This window comes from Perognathus longimembris, chromosome 6 (assembly GCF_023159225.1).
Source record: "Perognathus longimembris pacificus isolate PPM17 chromosome 6, ASM2315922v1, whole genome shotgun sequence".
NCBI classification, from domain to species: Eukaryota; Metazoa; Chordata; class Mammalia; order Rodentia; family Heteromyidae; genus Perognathus; species Perognathus longimembris.
This window is the reverse complement of record NC_063166.1, coordinates 56,833,628-56,859,856: the sequence shown is the minus strand read 5'-3', so window position 1 is coordinate 56,859,856 and position 26,229 is coordinate 56,833,628. Positions and strand designations below refer to the sequence as shown.

The 26,229-nt window shown below is 37.6% G+C and overlaps 1 protein-coding gene and 1 pseudogene across 4 annotated transcripts; one reads left to right on the top strand and one right to left on the bottom strand.

Annotated features, from left to right (window-relative positions):
• The first annotated feature begins 114 nt into the window (after positions 1–114).
• On the top strand, positions 115–26,027 carry Ndufaf5 (NADH:ubiquinone oxidoreductase complex assembly factor 5). Of its 4 annotated transcripts, none has more exons than XR_007211295.1 (11): positions 115–373; positions 1,523–1,563; positions 3,217–3,280; positions 4,140–4,187; positions 6,278–6,381; positions 8,662–8,701; positions 11,960–12,157; positions 20,093–20,153; positions 25,236–25,319; positions 25,605–25,713; positions 25,857–26,027. XR_007211295.1 is itself a non-coding variant. In XM_048348787.1 (11 exons), the coding sequence occupies exons 1-11, from the start codon at positions 152–154 to the stop codon at positions 25,926–25,928; spliced, it is 1,017 nt and encodes a 338-aa protein (XP_048204744.1). In that variant the 5' UTR covers positions 117–151; the 3' UTR covers positions 25,929–26,027. The 4 variants fall into 4 exon arrangements, 3 of the variants coding, with proteins under 3 accessions (XP_048204744.1, XP_048204745.1, XP_048204746.1); XM_048348787.1 differs by having other exon boundaries at positions 117–373; positions 25,631–25,713; XM_048348788.1 differs by lacking the exons at positions 115–373; positions 1,523–1,563; positions 6,278–6,381 and having other exon boundaries at positions 3,241–3,280; positions 25,631–25,713.
• Positions 15,037–16,239, bottom strand: LOC125353248 (annotated as a pseudogene).
• Positions 26,028–26,229: the final 202 nt, after the last annotated feature.

Here is a 26,229-nt window from a genome sequence, read left to right as displayed (position 1 = left end):
CGCTCAGCCGGAACGGCAAGCGAACGCGGCCAAACGACCTCCAGTTTCTACCCTCTCGGAGAACGCTCTTTGTCGCCTTGCGCTAGCCGTACGCGCTCGGGTGCATGCGCCGGATGTCGCACGCTAGCGCAGTTTTGTGTTGCGGCGGGAGATGTTGAGGCGAGTTGGGTTTCGCCGCTTGTGGCGGCGGCTTGGGACGCCTCGGATCTCTTCGGAGGATGGCGCTCGTCGGGAGGTCACTTCTAGTGTCCCTACCTCCGGTGGTACCGTGTCTAGAGCCCTAAATATCTTCGACCGGGATTTGAAGAGGAAACAGAAGAACTGGGCGGCCCGGCTGCCTGAACCGATGAAGTTTGACTACCTGAAGGAGGAGGTGAGGCATGGATGCCTCGGGCGGTCCTCATTTCCGGCCCGGGGAGCTTCTGCCACTCGTTCCCCACCGTCTTCACCTGTCTGTGTGACCTTGACCTGAAGCTTTGCCTCTATGGGCCTCTACTGTTACCGCGGGAAGGCTAGACTTGGATATTTGTAACTTGCTATTCATTCATTCGTTCGTTCGTTCATTCATTTCTACTTAGCAAACACACCTTGAGTTACTGGAATGGCCGGGGGCTTGCTAGACCCTTACTCTTAAAGGCTTCCAGAAGGTCGGAGGGGGACATAGGAGACCGACGTATAAGGGAAATGTCATTTCAGCTAAAGCTGTGAGGTGAGGGAAAATAAAGTTGTTTATTGATGACTGTGATGCTGACGTGGAGAGAAAACTAGCCACGCTGAAATGGAAAGGAGGAGAGTGAGTGAGTCTTCCTAAGAACAGGGAAAGAAGTCAGTACTAAGTCTCGGTGACCCTTAGTGAAACTCCAGTAAGGAAGAGAGTGGAAAAGAAAAGACCCGGGTTATTAGGGCCTTCTAGGCAAGGGGCTTTAAGTGGGTTTGCTTTTATCCAGTGCGTTAATGCTCATATGCCTAAGCCAATTAATTGATAAGTGTTGTACATGAAAATACACACCGGATTTCAGCATGTTACTATAGAAGGAGTATGCACTAATGCCTCATTATTAGTTTTTGAATTACATGATATTTAATTACATGATAATTAGTTCTTGACTACATGATATTTAAAATGTTTGACATTGGATTAATTATGTTAAGATTAATTTCTCTTGCTCTTTTCTTATAAAGATATTTTAGGCTTTTTTAAGTTACATCAAATGATGATCACTGTTGGGGGACAGGACTACCCTAGAGAAGTTTAAGATTTATTATTGTTCAGTCTGTTTTTATTGAATAATTTGCTTTAGTTAACTGCTTAATTATTAAATAATTAACTCAAGTTATTTTCTGGGATATTTTATTATGTTCCTACTTATTTGTAAAGTAAGTTGCTGTGGGAAAATAGAAAAATAATAAAAGAAAGTACTTATTGAATCTTAAGTAACCTATGAATTGTTGTATACTGGAGGAAAAAGTATTGCTTCTTCTTGTCAGTTTACTGACGCCATTGCTTTTTGTAATCTTTCAGGTTGGAAGTCGGATTGCAGACCGTATATATGACATAGCCAGGTAAATGATGGTATCACAATGAAATACAAATACAAGATCCAAAAAACAATGATATGAGTGTAGTCTTTAATAAAAACAGATATGTCACTTGTGCTTTATTAAAGGAAACATTAAATTTTGCAAATTAGTTTTGATTTTATAAACTTTGTATGCCATAATTTGGAGCAGAATGCAGTCAAGTTTATGTAGAGACCTGTGATGATTGCTAAAAGCATGTGGTAAACGTGCAGTGTTTGGGATTATGTTATTAGAAATTCTGGTTTAAATATCCTTGCATTAATGTCCTTTTAGAAAGTTATAGACTTGGAGATATAACCCAGCCAAAAGTAGAACACTTGCCTAAAGCAAGGTTTCAGGTTATAGCCCTTGATTGTAAGGAGAAACAAACAGAAAAATGAATAATTGTATATTATCAACACTGATCTTGTGTTGGCTTTAAGAATTAACCCTAGGGCTGGGAATATGGCCTAGTGGCAAGAGTGCTTGCCTAGTATACATGAAGCCTTAGGTTTGATTCCTCAGCAGCACATATATAGAGAAGGCCAAAAGTGGCGCTTGAACCCAGGGCCTTGAACAACACTGTCCTTGGCTTTTTTTTTTTTTTTTTGCTAGCACTCTGCCAACTTGAGCCAGGACTGCCAAAAAAAAAAAAAAAAAAAGAAAAAGAACCCTACTGGCTTTCCATACTATGTATGTTCCTAATCAATATAGAACATTAAGTTAAAAAAAACGGCCATGGCTGTATGCTGCTGTTCTATAATTAGATGTGCATTTTTAAGAAGAGTTGAACAAGCTTTTTGTTCCACTTTTTCAGGGAGAAAAGAGTTACTAGTAGATAAATGATTAACTTTTCTCTCATAAATGACTTTACACCTGTGGTCTAAGACTGCATTTCTATACTGATTTAGTATAAAATGATATATTTAGAGAAGACAGTATAGCATTGTTCTTACTGAATTCATTGTACTGATTGCTTTTAATAGTTGAAATACTTGAGTTGCCATACCAAATACTGAGTTTTTAGTAATTTACCTATTATTTTGGTGTTTGGTTTATTGGGTTTGGTTTAGTAATTTACCTATTATTTTGGTGTTTGGTTTATTGGGTTTGGTTTTATAAGTTGTAACTTTTTATTACCACATGATGCAGGGGACGAAATCCAGGACATTGTATGGATAGGCAAGTGCTCTATCACTGAGCCATTGCTAGTCCAAGTTTAACGTGTTTCATGCAAACATTTCTAAGTGTTCTGCTTCAACAAATTTGAGAATTAGGGAAAATGACTAAGTTCCTGATAAGTATGCCAATTTTTTCAGGTTAATTTACATGTTTTATTGAATTGAATTAAAGTGCCATCATTAAGTCTATCCTTTAAATCTACATCATGAGTTACCTTGTTTTGTTTGCAGTATCAGGGGCCTCACGCCAGTATAACCTGAACACTAAAGCTTGTTCTATATACGGTGCTATTTGAATAGGTCATACAGACTCATTAGACATCTGATAGATGTCTAAAGGCAGCTAAGGTAGATGGTGTAATTTCCTAAACAATGTTTTGACTTAAATATTTTATATAAGAAAAATTAGCCCTTAATGATTCAGTAGACTGTATTATAGATAAACAGTAACTTATTTGCCTGTTTTTGTTTTTAGAGAATTCCCCCTTGCTTTGGATGTTGGCTGTGGAAGAGGCTATATAGCACAACATTTGAATAAGGTATATTTACTCAGTGACTTAATTTTACTTTGTGACATGAAATTGACTCCTTTTTTTCTATTGTTAATTATTAAGTAGTTGTACAAAGAGGTTGCAGTTCCTTAAGTTAGTTTATGAGTACAGGGCTTCTTGACAATGTCACCCCTTTCTTTGTTCTTCTATATTTTCCCCCTCCTATCTTTACCACAGTTAATTTTTTACATGTATGTTGAATATAATAACTGTATTTGCTTACCTTTCCTCTTTCCATTCCTGTGCTCACACCCTCCCCACTCCAACAAAAAGGCATTCTTTTTTGTTTGTTTGTTTTGTTTTTTTGGCCAGTCCTGGGCCTTGGACTCTGGGACTGAGCACTGTCCCTGGCTTCTTCCCGCTCAAGGATAGCACTCTGCCACCTGAGCCACAGCGCCCCTTCTGGCCGTTTTCCATATATGTGGTGCTGGGGAATCGAACCAAGAGCTTCATATGTAGGACTCTTGCCACTAGGCCATATTCCCAGCCCCAGGCATTTGTTTTGATAAAGAGTAATTTAGTTGTTCAGGTAAGCCTTGTTTAGTTGTTTATTTAAGCCTTTGGATTCCTCCCCTAAGTATACCCTCGTTTGGTTAATTTGTTTGTATGTTAATGCATTCAGTGCTATAAGTGTTATCATGCCTAGTTGTATTTTACATCCAGGTAAGATATTTGTATACCATACTAGTATTATGTAGAAAATACTGTTACAAAGCTGGAAAAGTCAATCTGTGATTAACACCTTTTCCTTTAAGAATTTCAGCAATTGTTTCATTTAATTTGTTGCTGCATTTATAGGTTTCTTTGTTTTTGTACAGTCTGATCAGCTTTAATTATTGCATTGCAGGAAACTGTTGGAAAGTTTTTCCAAACAGACATTGCAGAAAACGCATTGGTAGGTAGCTTTTTAAAACATTACTGGTTCCTGATCTCCCAGTTTGATTTCTATTTTTTCATTTTCTTTAGAATGAAAATAGTGTTATTTTCAGTGTGACTGTAACTATAACACACATGATGAGAATTAAACAGAAGGATAAAAAAGAAAAATATCAAGCTGGGAATGTGGCTTAGTGGTAGAGTGCTTGCCTAACATGCATGAAGATCTGGGTTTTGGTTCCTCAGAACCACATAAACAGAAAAAGCCAGAAGTGGTGCTGTGATTCAAGTGTTAGAGGGCTAGCCTTGAGCAAAAGTAGCTCAGGGATAGTGAGCAAGCCCTAAGTTTAAGCCCCAGCAAAAAAAGAAAAGAAAAATATCTCTAGGCCTACCACCTAGAGGCAACTACTGGTGACATTTGGTTTACATCTGCAAACAAGTAATTATCCTTATCCTCCATTTTAAAAGAATAATATTGTGCTAATGTTCCTTGTATTGCAGAAGATTTCTTTTTTCTTTTTTATTCTTTTTATTTGCCAGTCCTGGGGCTTGGACTCAGGGCCTGAGCACTGTCTCTGGCTTCTTTTTTTTCAAGGCTAGCACTCTGCCACTTGAGCCACAGTGCTACTTCTGGCCATTTTCTGTATCTGTGGTGCTGGGGAATTGAACCTAGGGCTTCATGTATGGGAGGCAAGCAATCTTGCCACTAAGCCATATTCCTAGCCCCAGAAGATTTCATTTTCTATCAGTGGATACTATGTATGAATGTGTGTGCCATCTTGTCAAATGGTTACATAATCTTCCAGTATATGAATATTCCATGAATTATTTAGCTGAATTATATTGAAGGAAAATATTTATACATATGTATGTATATATAATTTTCTTATAAACAACATAGAGATGAAAATTTCTTTGTGAAGCAACTATGTGTGATTTATTTTTCAACCTGAGAATGAATTCTTGGCTAGTAGGCTTTGTGGATTCGATTATGTTATACTATAAATATACATCTCCAAATAGTCTGTAGAAAAATCGAGTTATTTGAAAGTATTTTTTTTTCTCCTTGATTTTTGTAACACTGGACAGGTCATTTCTGTGTTTGTAAATTTGCTAGGCAAATAGTATAGATAGCTTCTTTTTGTGCAAGTTGTTAGATTGTTGTAGGGAGTACAGCTAACTCCATTTTGACTAGGGAAACATGGTAGGAAATGTTGGGGGGAGTAGATTAGGTCCAAAATTCTGCTTCTGTAAATGGCTTGCTTGTTTGTTGCTTGCTCTATTCCCTGTGTCAACCCCCTACATCCGTGCTAAACTTTTACCTTTATAAACTCCAATTTGAGGACTGCTCGGGGTCATGGGGTCCTGAGTCTATACTGTGTCCCTGGCCTGTCAGCCAGCTTTTCACTGTTGCAGTGTCAGCTCCCGAGTCTGTGCTGTTTCTCTAGAGGGCTGGTCAATTCGCTTTTTGCTTCCCCACTAAATCCATCTTTTTGCTTGAGACTGTTTCTGAGGGACGTGGAATCTCCACCTTCAAACCCATTAACAATATCAAACATGTTTTTTCACTATTGGCTTTTGGCCATTGGTGTTTCTTATGAGTTTTGTAAGCTGTTTTGTGTCAAGCTTGTACTGTATCCTTCAATGACTTTTGCCTTCACGTATTTTTATTCTAAATTGTAAGAATTTGTGTTTTAGGGATATCAATCTTTCGTCATATACATTGAAAATATTTTCTACAACTTGTGATTATATAATCCAGAAATTTTTATTTTATCTTAAAATATGTCTTTTTATTATTAGTTTCTAGCTTTTGAGTCATTTTTATCTAGGCTTTTTAAATCTAAGTATAAAAGTGTTTACCCACATTTTCATCTAATACTTATTGCTTTAGCTATTCTACTGAAGTGCTCGGTTTGAACATAAGATGGGTATTCTGTTTGTTTTGTTTGTACAAACATTTATTCAGTGTTATCTGGCCTGTATTATGTAAGTTCTTTCAGTATCTTTTATTTTCTTTTTACAAACTGACAATAGCCATTAATTTAAATTTAATAGCCATTGAGTCTACTTAAGCAAATTTTTGATATTTAATTTCTTTGTCATTAGAAAAATTCCCTAGGAACAGATATTCCTACTATCAGTGTTCTAGCTGATGAAGAATTTCTTCCCTTTCAAGAAAATACATTTGACCTTGTGGTTAGCAGTTTAAGGTTGGTAATCTATTTGTACTTTTTTAAATCATATATTATAAATAGGAAATTTATGGTATTAAAATTTCATCAGAGAAAATAAAGCAGTAAATATTTTTTGAATAACTTTTTAAACTTTTTTAAAAATTACAGTTATTTTAGTTTATAAACGGTTAACATTTTTCTGGTGAAGAAGATCCAGTGAGCCCTAGTAGAGATAATATGGTGTAGTACCTCAACTTTTTACAACTTGCTAAAACTCATTTGTGATAGATTTTTTCCTCTATATAACTTAGCATTTTGGAATTGATCTTGATGGGGGCAGGACTTTGGAAGATTAAATGACTAGGTAAGGAAAAGCTAGTATTTCCTTTTACTTTATTCTTCTACATAGAAACACTCTTCAAAGTTGCATTTTGGTTTTTTTTGTTTTTTTGCCTGTCCTGGGGCTTGAACTCTAGACCTGTGCACTGTCCCTGATCTACTTTTGCTCAAGGCCAGAGCTCTACTACTTGAGCCACAGGGCCAGTTCTGGCTTTTTTGTCAGTAGTTTATTGGAGGTAAGAGTCTCAGGAGTTTCCTGCCCCCAGGCTGGCTTCAAACTATTGTTGTGCCAAGTCGCGAGACCACCACCAAGAAGACCACCGAGACTCAGACATTCTGAAATGCAATAGCAAGGCAAGACTTTATTCAAGCGGGGCCGCGGCCCCGGCCTTGTCCTACCCACAGACACAGGGGAGGTTAGGAGGCAGCCCCCAGCTCCGATTACACAGAGCTTATAAAGGCAAAAGACAAAGTTACAGCAATCAGGTGTTTAAGCAAGCAAGATTACGGGTACAAATCTGATTGGCTCAGGGCTCAAGGCATTCTAGGGGCAGTTAGATTTAAGCATTCCCAGTCATTAGAGTTCTCGACCAGCTGGGCCCTAACAAGCTTGTCCTGGGTTTGCTCACAGGGCCTGCTTATCTCAGGTTTACGTGGTAAAGTGGGGTTCGCGTGGTAAAGTGGGCCTGACTTCAAAGTCTGGCTCTTCATTTCTCCCCTTCACTATGATCCTCAGATCTCAGCCTTCCAAGTAGTTTAGGATTACTAGGATTATGTGTGTGAGCCACCATTACCGGGCTTTCAAAGTTACTTTTTAAACTTTGTATTTTGTTTCCGTGCCCTGTTATGTTGATTACATGAACATGTATTGTGGATCAGTTGATGACAAATATATGCGACACTGAGCTAGAAGACTTAGGAAAATACAAACATGAATTCAGACGGTGATCCTGTCCTCAGAGAACTCTAGAGTCTAATAGAGAAAATATTCTCTAGCATCTTCTTTGACTTCTTATGGTTAAGTAGATTTTCTTTCAAAGGTTCTTGGTGCTCTCCATGTCCTTCATAACTGTTTTCTGTTATTATTTGGGTGGTTAGTTTTTGCTACTACTGAGACCTCCCTCCAAAAAACTCTTAGGATCGTCTGTTACTTTTTGAGGTAGGGTCTTACTTTATGCCCAGTCTGGACTTGGTATTGTGATCCTTCTACTTGTGTTTCCACTTGTTGCTAGGATGACAGGCGTGTATCACTGTGCTCAGCCATTGTGTTTATATATAGTTGGTACGACAGTGGCATGCACTGCAACACTGCCATTGGTTGAGATGGGGTCTCACAAACTTAATGGTCTTGAGCATCTATCCTCTAATCTCTACCTCCCAAGTAGCTAGGATTATAGTGTTTAGCCACCACTCCCCGCTATCACAACCCTTTTGATACCTAATTTGAGATGACCAGGCACCATAATACGCCCGGGACTTTGCTGGTTTTAGCATTGAAAAATCCAGTGTTTCAGAAAATCCTTCAATCCTAGACAGACTTAAAAGAATTGGTTAGTCTTTTTTTGTTTATAATTTCTTTTTTGAGTTTGTAATTTCTTCCCTAAATTTTATACTTCTGGCCAAATTTAGAAAACTAGTCAACATTCTTTTGTGAAATGGAAAACATAGTTCTTGTTTGGTTGGTTGCTTTGGGAGAGGTTCTCACTATGTAGTCAGGCTAGCTTTGGATTCACAGTCATCCCCTCCCCTCCCTGCCCCGCCTACTAAGTGTTAAGATTATAGCTGTGCACCAGCATGCCTGGCTGAAACACAGAATCTTCATCTAAGGGAAAGACCTGGGCAGAGAATCAGAACTTGAATTTCATCTTTAGCTTTATCTGTTTTCTATTTGCAAGTAACTAATTCTATGCTTTGTTTTGTGTTTTTTTCATACTGGTTAATACTAATCTAAAGCAAATACATATTTCTGTATTTTAGTTTGCACTGGGTAAATGACCTTCCTAGAGCACTTGAGCAGGTAAGAAAACTTCTTATTCTATTGTTGTGAGTGTTGTAGTACATGCCCTGCAACCCCAGCACACAGGAGGCTGAAGCAGTGAGATCATGAATTCAAGGCCAGCCTAAGGTACATGGAAAGCTATTGGCCAGCATCAGCTACATATTAAGATCTTGTCTGAAAAAAATTAGAGAAAAAGAAACTAACAAATATTTCCATTTTTATCAACTTTCTGACAGTTTGAGAATTTGTTATTTTCTATAGGTTGGATATACTTGCCAGCCTTTCACATGTAAAGAGATACATTGGGTGAGACTCTTCTCTTAAGAATCCTAAGAAATCTATTACAAGAGATAAGTATTTATGTATTTATGAGAAGATTTAATTCATATGCCAAATATATTGATATAAGGCATGTTCTATATAGATTCTTTTGAATTCATAATTGCCTATAAACTGTCTATAGATAGGAACATATTCATGCTGGTTTTGCTTTGGGGTAGTACTTTGGATGAATTTGGGGTCTTTCACTTTATAGGTCCACAAGACATGCCTTCAACACTACTTTTCCACTGGTTATTTCCAGGATATGGTCTTGCTTCCTGCATTAGCACATGCTTGAGCCATGTCCCACTTACTTAGGCTCCCTGTCATTGCTGAGATCATAGGCTCACACTGCCTCATCCAGCTTCCCTCTGTGAAGATGCCATCTTCATCACTTTTCTGTGCTGGCTAACCTGGAACTGTGATCCTCAGATATCAGCGTTTCACAGAGCTTCTCTTACCACTGTACCCAGCTATCAGTTAAGAAGAGTTTTGTGAGCTTTTCTGTAAGAACTGACCTCAAACTACAATCCTATTCTCAGCCTATAGGCTAACAAACATTACAGGTACGAGCCACTAGTAGTGATTAGCTGGAAGCTTTTTGTGTGTATGTCAGTCCTGAGGCTTGCAGGGCCTGGGCACTGTCCCTGAGGTTTTTTGCTCAAGAGTAGTTAGTGTTCTACCACTTGAGCCCTAGCTCCACTCCCGAATTTCTTGATGCTTAATTGGAGAGTCTTGTGGGCTTTCCTGACTAGGTCACTTGGAACCATGATCCTCAGATTTCAGCCTCCTGAGTTACTTAGGATTATAAGAGTGAGCCACCAGTACCCGGCTTGGAAGCTATTTATATTTGTATTGTCCCTATTCTTTCTACTCAGAACAATTTAGTGTTATATAACTTATTAATTTATAACAGGGCAATTTACATTATACTCAATATACTCATTATTTTCAGTACAAGATAAACGTATGTTAATTGACATTTATCATGAACACATGTGGTCAAAGGAAGAAAAGATCACTGTGGCTTGGAGTTGCTTAGGAAAACGTTTAAGAGGAAGGACTTACTTAAGACAAGCCTGGATTGTGAAGAAGGCATTCTGCGAAGACAATCACGTCATTGGTGGGGAAGTTCAAGAGCCTCAGTAGCATTAAGATACAAAGAGGAAACCTGTTGAGGGACTTCATATTAAGTTAGAACACAAGATATATTGGAAACATGTAGTAGGGCTTGCTTACCTGGTCAAGAAATTTATTCTTGGGTGGGAATATGGCCTAGTGGCAAGAGTGCTTGCCTCGTATACATGAAGCCCTAGGTTTGATTCCCCAGCACCACATATATAGAAAATGGCCAGAAGTGGTGTTGTGGCTCAATTGACAGAGTGCTAGCCTTGAGCAAAAAGAAGCCAGGGACAGTGCTCAGGCCCTGAGTCCAAGGCCCAGGACTGGCAAAAAAAAAAAAGAAAAGGGAAAAAGAAAAAGAAATTTATTCGTGATGCCATTCAGAGCTTTTGGAGAACTTCAAAGATAAAGTGATAGAATTTAACAGTTAATTCCCTGGGTGCCTGGTGGCTCACACCTATAATCCTAGCTACTCAGGAGGCTTATGTATGAGGATTGCAGTTCAAAGCCAGCCCAAGCAGGAAAAACAGTGAGACTTTAACCTCCAATTTAACCACCAAAAAGCTAAATCTTAGATACTTGTTATAATAAATAGCATTTGATGACAAGAGAAGGAAGTAACACTAAAGAGGCATAAGGGAAGAAACCAAAGATTTTAGTGGTTTGCTTTGTAATTGCTTCAGGATATTTTAAATAGAAATTTAAGATAATGCTTTGTTAGAAATGCTGGTCAAATGGTTAGAGTGCCAAGTAAAGCTGAGCAAGCTGAAAGGCCTGGGTTTAAAGGCCAGCAACCAAAAAAGGTGCCCTAAAATTATCCCCAAACTAAAAAATAAATAAAAATTTGATTTGAGTTCTGATTAACTTCACAATTTGACCCTCATCCTCACTACTTATATAGTGTAGGAATGTTGCTCAGTAAAAATTCATGATTCTGGAATTTAATCTGGCCACAAGTTTGCATAAGTTATTAGATGTTGTTTTGTTTGTTTCAAAGCTGGAAAACACTTTTCTTAAAAAAATTAATATGTTATTAAGTAAATGCTGTGACTCATAATGATTTCTCTATGGATTCTTCTGCACAAGACAACTCAGTGTAATGGCTTAGCACAATATTTGTTAAGCTCACAATTTTGTGGGCTTGATTTAGTTAGGAAATTCTTCTAGATCTGGCCTGGTTCGCTCCTAAATCTGTTATCAGCTGCCAGATTGGGTGCTGGCTCATTTAGGTTGGCCTCAGCTGAGACAACTGGCCAATTTCTGCTTAATGTGCCTCTCCTCTGCCAGCTAGCTTAGGCTTCTTCACAGCATGGCGGCTGGGCAGGGCTCCAGGAGAGCAGGTGGAAGCATGCAAGGCCCTTTGAAAACTAGACTTGAAACTAATACTCTTACTTCTACTTATTCTTTTGGCCAAAATCAGTCATGAGACTGTTCCAGACTCCGGGGAGAAGGGAAATAGACTCTATCACTTGATAAGAGTTGTAACAAAATGACAGTGACATTTCACAGGTCAGAGATGAGCAGATTGGGGGTATTTAAAAAAATCTATTTGAAAAAAAAATACCTATTTTTATTATCTTAGTTTTACAAAGGTTACCACTCAGCATTTTTTTAAAAAGTATGTAACATTCTTGTAGCTGATAATAGTGAGTGTATTGCCTGTCTATTACAACTATGTCCTACAGCAATGACTTTGAGATATTGCATATTAAGCTGTCTGATTGTTTTGGCAACATAAGATTAGCAGTAAAAAATGTCAATTTGAGTATGATATTTTCTTGTGATATTTTTATCTGCAAAATTTTGAATAGTATTATCTTGTATTTATTGCAGATTCATTATGTTTTAAAACCAGATGGAGTGTTTGTTGGGGCAATGTTTGGAGGCGACACGCTCTATGAACTTCGGTGTTCACTACAGTTGGCAGAGACAGAAAGGGAAGGAGGGTTTTCTCCACATATTTCTCCTTTCACTGCTGTTAATGACTTAGGACATCTGCTAGGAAGAGCTGGCTTCAATACATTGACTGTGGTAACTATCAAGAGAATCAAATAATCCATTTTAATTCCACTGTTCAGAAACAACTTTTCATTTTAAAGGTAGAAAACATACATATGTGATTGGGGCATTTTCTTTTGTAGTAGCTCGCCTTTTTTTTTCTTCGCTTTTTTTTTCCCAGATAAGCTTTTATTGTCCATGACCACGTTTAGTGTGCATAAGAACAACTTGGTTGACTTCAAATAAGGTAAAATTTTTATTATTTGGTACCAGAGTAAGCAACTCAAAAAAATGTACTATTATTAATTGGATACTGTTTTCCACTTTGTTAGAATCTTCAAATACAGTTAGTGTAATATTGCTAGCACATTGCAGATGATGGTAAAAACAGGGTATCTACAAAGGCATTTATACTACTACCTCCCACCACCAACACCCTAAGTTGAAGCAATAGCACATGAGGTATTCTCTATACCTAGTGGTAGTCTTGGTAAGATACCTTGTACTCCATTTGGACTATTTTTAGAAAAAAACAATATTGTAAGAACATCATTACAAAAGATGCTTTGAGTCATTATGGTACAGTAATGGGATAGGTGTACTGTGGGTAAAGCTTGAATCCTTTTACCAATTAAAGGAATTCAGGTGATGTAATTCACTTTCCTAAGCATTGGTTTCTTTTAAAAATGCAAATATATCTTACCTCAGGTGGCTGTTTGCATTAAGTGAGATAAAGAGTATGAAGTATCTGGACTATGCTGTGGTATATGTTCAATCATAATAGCTACTGTTTCTTTCCCCATCTTCCCCTCCTCTCCCCAGTCCTGAGGTTTGAACTCAGGGCCTGGGCTCTTTCCCTGGGCCTCTCTACGCTCAAGGCTAGCACTCTACCACTTGAGCCACACTACTACTTCTGGCCTTTTCTGAGTAGTTTATTGGAGATAAGAGTTTCTCGGACTTTACTGCCCTGGGTGGCTTTGAACTGTGATCCTCATGAGGATTTCAGCTCCTGAGTAGCTAGGATTACAGGTGTGAGCCGCCGATGCCAGGCATAAATTTTTTTTTATTTAATTTTTTTTCAATGTGTCTAGACAATTAAGCAAATTTTTTTTATTGAAGCTTACATTGTGGTACAGAAATACATTTCAACTGATTAAAGCCCAACACCAATCAATGAAGAGAGAAATTATGACACCAAAATTTCCCTCCTCTACCACGCGAGGATAAATTTCTATTCAAATCTATATTCATCTTTCTAAGCTTTGCTCCACATAAATGTGTGCAAGTTTTCAAAATTAGAACTCTTAATTATATTAGGAAAAGAAAAACCAGACCTCAAGCCAAAAATGTCATCAAAATCTACAGGGATACTGTTCAAGAACAAAATCCTCCCAACAGAGCAAGTCTCAACATTAGGTGCTGTGCTCAGTAAGAATCAAATGGATAAAGCTAATTGAAAGCTTAAATTAAATGTTCAATCAACAGCATGCTTAAAAGTCAACAGTGTTCCAACCACTTGATCTCAAAACAAGTAGGTATTGTTTAGAAACACTAACAAAAGGTGTTTCATTTATAAATACAGAAGGAATAAAACATCACTGCATCACTCCAGAAATTATCAAGAAAATATTGTGGACAATAAATATAAAATTTAGTTAACTTTGTTCTTCTCTCAGTTGCTTACCAGTTTTTGCAAATATAGCTTAAAAGATGCCAACTCTTGAAAGCCTACATTTCTAGTTGAGTATTTATGAAATTCGATGTCTTTTATTCATTCAAAAAGCCTGCCACATAGTTGTATGAATAGCCTGACAGTTCTCATTCTCATTCTGGACATTATTTGTTCTGTGACTGCCATGGTAAAAAGACCACACAGGAACAGGAAGAACCAACATCTACGTGGATCACAGAACTTTAAGCCACAAGATGAAAAAGCCACTTACTGTATTCTGAACTCTAGTTTATAGTAGAGATTGCTAATGAAAATTAGTGGCAGTGGTTGCTCAAAGTATAAGGTAAATGATCCAAGTTGAACAGATAACCTTTATGCTAAATGTTCTTGCTTACATACACAGTGATAAGTTCTTTTCTACCAGTACTTAACAAGTTAGTATATTCCATTAGAAGCCAATCCAATTTACTTAAGAGTAGAACATGGTTGGATTGTTTACAGAATACTCTGAAAATCTATTTTTCTATGGGTTCTTGCTGGGTAGATATGATTCAAAAGATTTGATACATTCAACTTTGCTACTTTTTTAAAAGAGCCCATGCTAACAAAGGAGGCAAAATTCCGATACCCTTGAAAAAAAATTCAACTCAGGGATCACCTCCCTGCTTCCCCCTCTGGGGTATGAGATTTGTATATAAATCCACAGTGTAACAGTGTATTGCTTTATATGAGGGCAGAGGGAAAAGATACCATGATGAGGGAAGAAACCAATCATAAGACTACAAATGCAAGAACAATTATTAAAATAGTAATACACACAAAAGGAGTAACTAGAATCATTCTATGAGGATCCAAATTGTGGAAGAAAAATTTTAATTGCTGTTGCAAAAAACATCTGTATGAAGTAGAAACTGGTTTCAGTAACATTAGTAGAGAATGTGTTCTAGAAAGTGGAGGTAACTGGATGTAAGATTCTGGCAGCAATTTAATAGAACAGTCCCAGATGGTTAAGCTGAGGCCAACACCTAATGAGGACGAAAGCCTTGTCTGTGGGGAATTTTGGATGATACCTGCAGAAATATTATACTGTGCATAAACCAAATTGAATTGTTTTCACAAGTGTTATAAAGTTTCTTATAGTAAAAGTTATGTTCTACATGCACTTCAATTTCACAGCAAGAGTGGCATACAATACCTAAACACAGAAGAGAGCATTCATGCAAGATATCTAACCCCTTGATATAATAATGCATACACTTCAAAATGATTACACTATCATTACATCTAGGGCTTTTTGCAACTACAAGGTGGTGGTTATGGAAAGCATGACCCCTGGTATCAACGTCTAGAAAGCAGCCACCACCATCTATGTGTCTTCTTTTTTTGCATTTTTTCTTCATTTTTCTTAATCAACTCTGCTGTTGTTGCTGCTTTTTAGCAAAACTGGTAAAAACAAAATTGTAATCATTGAACATAGCACTCTGGCAATCAAGACGTTTGAAGCCTTCAATCTTCTGAGGAGAAGAAAGCACGGTGCGACATTTAGAACTCTGATTAACAAATAAGGTGGTCACAAATTTTCCTGTCTTGAAGACTTCCACAACTTTCCTGATCAGGTCATCATGGGAGGTCTGACTTAAGTTTGTTTCAAAGCTAACATAAGAAAATTCTGGTTTTGGAGTGATGTGAATAGTCCAATAAGTTCCATCTGATTTCATTCCAGTCATTGAACACCCACAAGGATTGAACAGTGTGGCATCAATGACAGAACCTGGTATCAGGTCATGAATTCGACTCTCACGAGTGACATCCTTTGCAGTAACACCATCTTTCATGTAGAACTGGTCCATACTGCTGGGTCAAGCTCACTCATCAAAATTTCCAGGGTTTGATCTGGCTGGCTGATTACCCGACTCTCTGGGAAATCCAAAGTATACAAGTACCAACAGTCAGAATTCATCCGTCCCATACAATATGCTGCTCCATTTGGGAAAATTGCATTAAAAAACACTATTTCTTCCTGGAAATTCTGGTGTGGGTATCCTTGGTGAGACGGCTTCATGAAATTCTTACGAGAATAAAAGAAGCTTTGAATTGAGTCAAACCCACTGTAATCCCTAGCAAGCTTCAACAGGGGAACCAGTGCTTTCAGCAAGAGGGTGGTACCACATGTCTTCAAATGAAATGTCTCTTGGAGACAAACATGCTACTCTTACTACTCAGTAAGCTTCCTGCTTGTCAGTTTTTGTCACACTTATGATTGAACATTGCACATCATTCAAAAGTACATCCCATTCTGATCTAGGGATAGTGCGAAGATCCCCAGATCCTTGGTTTGCGTCAGGCTGCTGCCGGAAGAACCAAACCTCCAGCAGCTTCTCGGTCCCTTCGAAAAAATGTGTAGCTTCCATCTCTGTGAGACTAGCGAACAACCAACAACCACAGAAAATCAACTAAATTAAATTTCTTCTCCCGCCGCCGCTGCGGATTGTTCCAGCTGTTAGTAAAGTTCAGTTTCCTTTTTTTTTTTGCTATAATTTTATATTAACTTTTTTTTTAAAAAAAAGGATTAATAAAATTTTCCCCGCTTGTGTGTGTGTGAGCGAAAGTTGAACGTGAGTCCGTTGGAAATAGAGGTAGATACAGTTCATTATCTTGTAGTCCGCTGCTTCCCCGTTAGAGTAGAGCAGAGCCGCTAGCTAATGTCGCTGGCCATACTGTGTAAGCCTAAATGTGGTTTTAAAAAAAAAAAATTATGGTACTGAGTGTTGAACCCATGGCATTGTACCTGCTTGCCTATCTTGCTAGGCAAGCAGGTACACTGAGCTATACCACAGCTCTCATCTTTTTATTTCTAGTCCTTTCTAGGAATAAATTCCAAGAGGGTCATCTAGAGAGACGGTGATTGGCGCCTTTGTCTTCTCCAATAGCAAAATTATTCTAAGGGACTCATTACTATCTTCAGAGAATTGTTATTTGAATAGACTTACTATGACTTTCACTTTCTCGCGTAGAAACATCTCAATTGGATTAGAGGAAATTAGGACTTTTTTTTTTATAGCTGTTGGGCTCTTGTGATCCTCTGCTGTGACTAGCCTAAACCTGTGCCAATTATTCCCTATGAGGGAGACCATAGAGTCCATGTTTCTTTGGGTCTGGATCACTTCACTTAGAAATTAGGATTTCTTAATGAAGAAAGCTTCTTATTGTGTAATTACAGATGGAAAGCTTTGCAATCTGAGGTGATTTAGTATGAATGTGTTCCATAAAATCAGCCAACCAAAAAGTAGATAAACATACTCTTTCTTATATTAAAAGAAAGCAGAAAGTGATACCTGATATTAGAAAGAGGGCTTCAAGAAAGAAAAGTAACAGCTGACTAGAAGACTAAGCTAGGAAAAGCCTCCAGACTTAGCAAACTCTACTGTTGACCTTCTTAAACTTAAATGGCCTATAGATGAAGATTATGTGTTTTAGACTTTGATTAAAAATGTTTGACCTATTAGTATTTGAGCATTTAAAAACCTGATAACTCAGACTATGTTCCATATTTTCCATAAATAAGCTGAGTGATTCAAAGATGAACAATACGAATATTGATATAAAACCTTTATATTTCATAAAATTAGTTGCTGAATTTATAAAAATTCTTTTGACCATTAAATTTTTTTTGGGGGGGCCAGTCCTGAGGCTTGAACTCAGGGCCTGGGCTCTGTTCCTGAGCCTCTGTGCTGAAGTCTGCTGCTGTACCACTTGAGCCACAACACCACTTACAGCTTTTTCTGTTTGTGTGGTACTGAGGAATTGAACCAGGGCTTCATGTATGCTAGGCAAGCACTCTACCACTGAGCTACATACCCAGCACTTGACCATTAAATTTATTCTGTGAAGTGTGTATACTTTTTCTGAAGTGCTGTATTAATGTGTATTAATTTGTTTCTAAAATTTCCTATAGATAATGATGGAGGGGGTGATTCTGATCAAGATGTATTACATACATCAACGGAACTGTTAAAATGAACCCTTCTTGTTGGGCTCCTGTGGCTCACACCTGTAATCCTAGCTACTCAGGAGGCTGAGATCTGAGGATCGCAATTTGAAGCCAGCCTGGGTAGAATGGTCCCTGTGAGACTCTTTATTTCCAGTTAACCTCTCAAAAACTGGAAGTGATGCTATTGCTGAAAGTGGTTCAGCACTTTGAGCATAAGAGCTCAAAGACTGTGCCCAGGCCCTGAGTTCAAGACCCAATGGCCAGCAAAAACAAAAACAAAAACAAAAAACACCAAAAACCTGATAATAACTTAAAAGATAAGATAAAATTTATTATCTAAGAACGTTTATCTAATTAAGCATATAGGATTATGTTGTATATGTTATCCTTATTTTTACACTGCAGTTTTTTGAAATGAAGCAAACTGAATTAATATAGAGTTGGTTTTATACTAATGTGGTCTAAATGAAGTTCATTTTCTTTTAGAATAAAACTGCAAGACTATTAGTAGAAAGCTGTAGAGATGGCCCATCTTAATTTATGTATCTTTTTACAAATCTATTGTGATAATATTTTGATAGAATATTTCATTGAAGATCTGTTTTTAAAGGATATTGCTAATTTCCAGGAGAAATTTTATTTTTAATTTTATGATCTCGTGTGTGTGTGTGTGTGTGTGTGTGTGTGTATGTGTGTGTGTATGTGTGTGTTCCCAACTTTTGAAAATCGTTTGTTAATGTATAATATTGTATAAATGAAATGGTCTCGGTCAAGGTCCATTTTAAGAAATGCCCATTACTCAGAGTATTTATTTATTTTAATTTTGAGTGTGTACCAGTCCTGAGGCTTGAACTCAGGTCCTTGGTGCTGTCTGTGAGCTTTTTGTCTTCTGCCACTTGACCCACAGCTCCACTTCCAGGTTTTTGGTTGTTAATTGAAAATATGAATCTCACAGGCTTTCCTGACTGGGTTGGCTTTGAACAGTGATCATCAGATCTTAGCCTTCTGAGTAGCTGTGATTATAGACATGGGCCACTGATGCCTGAGAAATGATTTTTATTAAAAAGCATGTATATAACCTGACCTATGTGCATATTACAAAAGACAGAATACTATAAACTGTATATATAGAGAGAGAATGAGATAGAGCAAGGTTTAAAGTGAAAAGAAGTCTCTTCCTGACTTCTGACACTTTGTCCTTTTCCCTCAGTATTTATTAACTTTATTTTATACTTTTATTCAAAATAATCACTCCCAGTAGACCAGCATGCAATGTCATTGAAGCATGATAATGACAGTTTCTAAATGTGTGTTCTCTTTTCTTTTTTTATGTATCACAGAGATTTTCTATAGACATAATTTCCTCATTCTTTTAATTTTTAAATAAATATATGATCATTCATTGAACAGACACTTTTTGTTGTTGTTTTCTCCACTTATGTCTATAATTTGACCCATACCTCTGGCCAAGCATTATGCTGGTCATTTTGGAGATGGAATTTCACTGTTCTGCAGTCCTCCAGATCTCAGTTTCCTTGAGTAGCTGAGGTTATGCGCATGAGCTACTGGCACCAGGCCAAATAGATGTTCTTTATTTAATCAACCTTTCAATAATGACATTTAATTTAGGACCAATCTCTAATATAGACAGATTTTTATACTTTAGCATATAGCCCATAAAATTGATCAAATCACTGTGTCCAAGGAAATGTAATTATAACACGTAAAGATCAGAATTTTCAAAAACTTGACTGGGAGGATAATATTTTGTAGAATACAGAATACAACCAACTGGTAGTGTTTTAGGGAGATTTTTCTCCCAGTGTGGAGAGTATGAAGAGTAAAATTTAAAAAAACAAAAACTGCCTGGTACAGAGGCTGAGATCTGAGAGGAGGTTTGAAGCCAGCCACTGGCAGTTAAGTCTGTGACTTGTCTCCAATTAACCACCTTAAAAGCTAGAAATAGAGGTGTGACTCAAGCAGTAGAGTGCCAGCCTTAAGCAAAGGAGCTAAGGAGACAGCTTCCCAGACCGAGTTCAAGCCCAGTATGGGCACAAAAATTATTTTTAAAAAATTGTGGAGCTTAAAGTCTAGCTTAGTTTTAGATTGCTTGCCTAGAAAATGAGAGGTCCTACTTTACTGGAAAAGAGGGCATTGAGAGTTTGGAGGAGAAGACAGAAGGAAGGAAGGTAAAGAAAACAAAAGAAAATTTCCTGATTTTTATGGAGATTGCCAATCCAGCCCCTTTTTGAATCTGAATTTTTGTGAGGAATGTCAAATTAGCATTGTCTTTCTTTTTAAATAGGACACTGATGAAATTCAAGTTAATTATCCTGGAATGTTTGAATTAATGGAAGATTTACAAGGTAAGGCATTTTAAAGGATTTTTTAAACTCCATTTGACAGACATTTTGGGTTCACTCTGGCAAGCACCAGGGACTACGGATCCTTTCATGAGAAAAGAGACTGTCTCCACAAAGCTGTGAAATGGAGGAAGCAGACACTGGGCAGCTATATTAAAGAACTATCAACTTAGAATTGTGGTCATGCTTTGAAGTGTAGGCACATATTTGTAGAAGCTTCTCCTAGGTTGGCAGAACTTTCCTAAAAGATACATTTGAGGATGGCAGAACACTTTGGTGACTTCATCTAGCAATGGTTGACATCACATCTAGGCATAAAAAAACAGGAAGTTGGGTAAATTTAGTCAATAGCATAGATACTGATCTAAGAGACCTTTTTAAAGAAATCATCTTTGAGGAAGTTGGGATTAAGCTGTGTTCTAAAGAAACAAAGATGAGTTACCTGTGCTGTAAGAGCAGGGAATTGAGCCCTATAGAAGAGCAGCATATGCAAAGGCCCCTTAACTAGAAAGAACATGACAAGATGGGAAAGAAGAGCTTTTGGACAAGATGTTTAGCACAAACACTAGGAAAGTGTAGAATTACCTGACCCTAGGGAAAAAGAAGTTTTCCGAGCCAGAGGAGGACCTGAGATGCAAAAGTAGCCTAAGCCAGGAGCAGAACCACTCAAGGGAGCAGGGAATGACTAGCCTACAAAACAAAGAGAAGAAACTTACCTAAGATTATCGGGTTAATACAGCCAGAATGTTAATCTAGGCAAGCAACCTAATTCATATCCTGAAATCTCTACTTCTCTAACATAGAGAAAGTCAGAGGTTGGGAGACTTCCAAGTGTGCTCCTTTGCTGACTAGAAGATGATATCTCTTCTGATTGATTTTTGATATTTTGCATCTGAGTAATACCTTTCTCTCCATGGTTGTAGTATGTCTCATTTAAGTTGCCATTATTATTAATTCACAGAAAAAAAAAAGTCCAGAATGTTGACCTAATTTTAAAACAAGTTACATATTACCTGGTCAATTCATGAGAAATTTTTGAGGCTTTCACAGTAGTTTTAAGGTAAGTTCAGTTTTTTTTTAAGGCAATACTCAGTATTCTAGTAAACCCGAATAAGCTTCTGATTTTGGTTTTAATAAACCATTGAACTTTACCTTAAAAACACTGAGAGTCTTATTACCTGCTGGCTGAATTTTTCTGTTATCCCTAAGCCCAGGTTAAAACTGACATCAAAATTTTTTTTTTTTTTTTTTTTTTGTGAGTCCTGAGCCCTGGACACTGTCCCTTAGCTTCTTTTGCTCAAAGCTAGCACTCTACTGCTTGAGCTAGACACCACTTCCAGCTTTTTCTGTAATTAATTGGAGATAAGAATCTCATGGACTTTGTTGTCTGATCTGGCTTTGAACTGCAATCCTCAGATCTCTGCCTCTTGAGTAGCTAGGAATGCAGGATTTACAAATTTTTCTTTTTTTATAAGTAGTTCTCCATAAGGTTTTCCCATAGTATACTATGAAGTGTGATTCCATTTTAAAGATGGAAAACCAGTTAACAGGTTAATAATGGAGATTAAATCACTTTGTCCCAGGTTATATAAGATTGTAATCCCAAAGTCTAGATTGTTTTCACTATTTCATTCCTACAAGGAGTTCATTGTGGAAGTGTACTTCTCCGGTGAGGGAAGAGTAGACATTAGCAGCAGTTACTGCCTATGCTATATAGCATGCTCTTGAATTTCTCTATGACTGACACCCGCTGATAGTGTATGCATAACAAGATTAATTAACATGTCTGTCTAAATACTGATTCTTTAGAAGGAATTTTAAAATGTCTACTGCATCTCATATTTAATTTAATTTACGTGTTTGTGTGTGTGTTTGAGTGTGCCATTCCTGGGGCTTGAACTTAAGGCCTACATGCTGTCCCTGAGTATTTTTGTTTTTTGCTCAAGGCTATTGCTCTACCACTCCAGCCACTACTCTATTTGTGGCTGTTGGTAGCCAATTGGAGATCAAGTGTCATGGACTTCCTTGCCTGGGCTGCCTTTGAACCATGATCCTCAGATCACAGCCTGTTGAGTAAGATTACAGACATTAGCCACTGACAGTCAGCTTGTACATTTTTAAAAAATTAAATGTTTTTTTATTGGTGATGTATATGGACCCTAGCAGTAAGAAGTTGAACAGAAACTAAAACATCACATCTGTCCCTTCCAGTGTTAGTCCCTGTTTACTTTGGGTCATTATGGAATTGATACTATTATTAAAGGAGAATGTTTGAAAATAGGTTACAGGATGGTCTGAAATATTAGCACCAGAAACCTTTAGAGGTCATTTAATTTTGGACACATTCAAGATCCAGAGTTGATCTAGTTGACCAACTTCATGATATAAAGAATAAGCTCAGTGCTCTACATCGCTGGCCATAAAAGAAATGCAAATCAAAACAACATTGAGATTCCATCTTACCCCAGTAAGAATGTCATATATCAAGAAAACTAATAATAACAATTGTTGGAGGGAATGTGGCCAAAAGGGAACCCTACTTCATTGTTGGTGGGAATGTAAACTGGTTCAACCACTCTGGCAAGCAGTATGGAGATTCCTCAGAAGGCTAAATACAGAACTCCCCTATGACCCAGCAGCCCCACTTTTGGGTATCTATCCAAAAGACCACAAACAAAATCACAGTAAAGCCACCAGCACAACAATGTTCATCGCAGCGCAATTTGTCATAGCTAGAATCTGGAACCAACCTAGATGCCCCTCAGTAGACGAATGGATCAGGAAAATGTGGTACATATACACAATGGAATTTTATGCCTCTATCAGAAAGAATGACATTGCCTCATTTGTAAGGAAATGGAAGGACTTGGAAGAAATTATACTAAGTGAAGTGAGCCAGACCCAAAGAAACATGGACTCTATGGTCTCCCTTATTGGGAATAATTAGTACAGGTTTAGGCAAGTCATAGCAGAGGATCACAAGAGCCCAATAGCTATACCCTTATGAACACATAAGATGATGCTTAGTGAAATGACCTCCATGTTATGGAAACGATTGTTATATCACAGTTGTAACTACTTTCAATGTCCCATGTGTATCTGTAGCTTCTATTATTGATGATGTTCTTGTATCACCTTCCCGTGGTTGTACCTACACTATCTCTGTAATCTTATCTGAGTATATTGGAAACCGTGTATACTGGTATTAGAACTAGGAAATTGAAAGGGAACACCAAAATCGAGAGACATAGGGTAAAAAAAGACAAACAACTACAAAAGCAATACTTGCAAAACTGTTTGGTGTAAGTGAACTGAACACCCCATGGAGGGAAAGGGAAAGGGGGAGGAGGGAGGGGGTATGAGGGACAAGGTAACAAACAGTACAAGAAATGTATCCAATGCCTAACGTATGAAACTGTAACCTCTCTGTACATAAGTTTAATAATAAATTTTTATTTATTTATTTATTTTTTGGCCAGTCCTGGGCCTTGGACTCAGGGCTTGAGCACTGTCCCTGGCTTCTTCCCGCTCAAGGCTAGCACTCTGCCACTTGAGCCACAGCGCCGCTTCTGGCCGTTTTCTGTATATGTGGTGCTGGGGAATCGAACCTAGGGCCTCGTGTATCCGAGGCAGGCACTCTTGCCACTAGGCTATATCCCCAGCCCAATAATAAATTTTTTTTTAAAAAAAGAATAAGCTATTCTATGAATTCAGATATTAAACTCACAAAATACAGAAAATTGAGTTCAAAATCAAAGATGAACTATTTTCAAGAATAATAGGAACCTTTCAAATTGGAGAAAAGAAACAGGTTGAGTTAACTTGTTGACTTTATAAAGCTATTAAAAACTTGATAGAGTATTATTTTTAACCTATTGGATGTAGGTAGATACTGGGAAGTTTATTCTTGATAGTGAAAGTGGAAATACAAAAGTAAGAAAATGACAGTCATGTAAAGTTTAATATAAAGAATAAAAACTGTCAAATGAGTCTTCCAGGGGCTGGGAATATGGCGTAGTGGCAAGAGCACTTGCCTCGTATACATGAAGTTCGATTCTGCATAAACCTGGGTTCGATTCCTCAGCCCCACATATATAGAAAAGGCCAGAAGAGGTGCTTTGGCTCAGTTGCAAAGTGCTAGCTAGCCTTGAGCAAAAAGAAGCCAGGGACAGTGCTCAGGCCCTGAGTCCAAGCTAGGACTGGCAAAATAAAAAAAGAAAGAAAGAAATGTACTCAAATGTGTCTTTCACATTTCACACATATACTTAAATTTATGGTTTAAGAGTTGGGCACCATGTCACTGTCCTGTCATCCTTTAAAGAACATAACTAAGATGAGTACCAGTGGCTTATCCCTGTACTCTCTTTTTTTTTTTTTAAAGAATTTTATATTGCTGTATTTGTTTTAGTCAGACAATTATGTTTCCCTTATCAAAGCAGTCTTTTTTATATTACCTGAGTCTTTTTTTTTTTGTTAAATTTTTATTGTCAAACTGAAGTACAGAGAGGTTACACTTTCATACGTTTGGCATTGGATACAGTTCTTGTACTGTTTGTTACCTACTCCCTCATTCCCCGCTCCCCCCTCCCATCCCTGTACTCATAAACTACTCAGTAGTCTAAGTTCTAAGCATCATGATTCAGAGCCATCTTAGCCAGAAAAGTCCATGAGAATCTTTATCTCCAACCAGCCAAATGCAAGACTGGTAGTACCAGCTGTGAGCACAAAAAGCTGAGCAAGAGTAAAAACCCCTGAGCTCAAGCCCCAGTATTAACACACACACACACACACACACACACACACACACACACACACACACTTTAATATTAAACCTACAACTAAAAGGTATATATAAAAAGGCACTTGTCAATACTGATGACTCCCCCTAGGGGTCAGTCATCTTGCATTTGCCCACATGGCTTGTTTTGACTTGAACTTTACCTTAAAAACACTGTTCAGTACTGTGGATGGATATACTGTGGTGTTGTGTGAGATCTATTAACTCTGTACTATTGAGCTGCCTGTACTATTGAGCTGCGTGGGTATTTGTTGTATTCTCTCAAATTGCCTACAGTATATTTTTAGGTATGGGTGAGAGTAACTGTTCTTGGAATAGAAAAGCCCTGCTGCACCGAGACACAATGCTGGCAGCTGCAGCAGTTTACAGAGGTAAGTAAACTGCCTGCTCCTTCCATCCAGCCATCACTGAGGATCTCAGGCTCTGCCATGTTAATTCCCTTAACATTACCAGTGCTTTTTCTTGTTTATGTACTATCAGACATCATGTCCTTCCTATAGGTATTTAATCTTTTTTCAGGCACGCTGTTATTTCCTGTTGAACATTTTTCATGAAAGGTATTCTCAGAATGTTACAGTTATCTGAGTAACCATTTCTTGTTGGAAGAAGTGGTTTTTATTGAGTAGATGATTTTTTTCCCCCATGCATTTTTTCAGACTTGAATCATTATTTGCCTCTGTAGAAATGTATGGAAATGAGGATGGCTCAGTACCCGCAACATACCAGATCTATCACATGATAGGATGGAAATATCATGACTCTCAGGTAACATTATTAAGACATCATTTTTCTTTGTGGGTTTTGTTTATTTTTCATTGCTTAAGATTTTATATATAACAAAACGAAAGAGTTAAGCGGGACTGTAATCATCTATTTCTAATGTCTTTCATCTTTATTATTATTTTCAGGCAAGACCAGCTGAAAGAGGTTCTGCAACTGTGTCGTTTGGAGAGCTAGGAAAACTAAATAATCTCATGTAACGGGAAAAGTTACAATAAATGTCTTATGCAGTGTTTATGTATTCCAGAATTTTCATCAGAAATGAGTAGCTCTCACAAATAAAATGATTAGATATTAGAGCCTGAAGCTATCTATAAGTTATTTATTGGCAAACTTTTAAGATTAGAATCACCTAATAGTACATTTACACTTAGTAACTATTTCACATTCGTGTATTTTTATTTTCATAAGAATGCTGCTATCTATTGATGTGGGTGTCTTTATTTTTTTATTTATTTATTTTTTTTGGCCAGTCCTGGGCCTTGGACTCAGGGCCTGAGC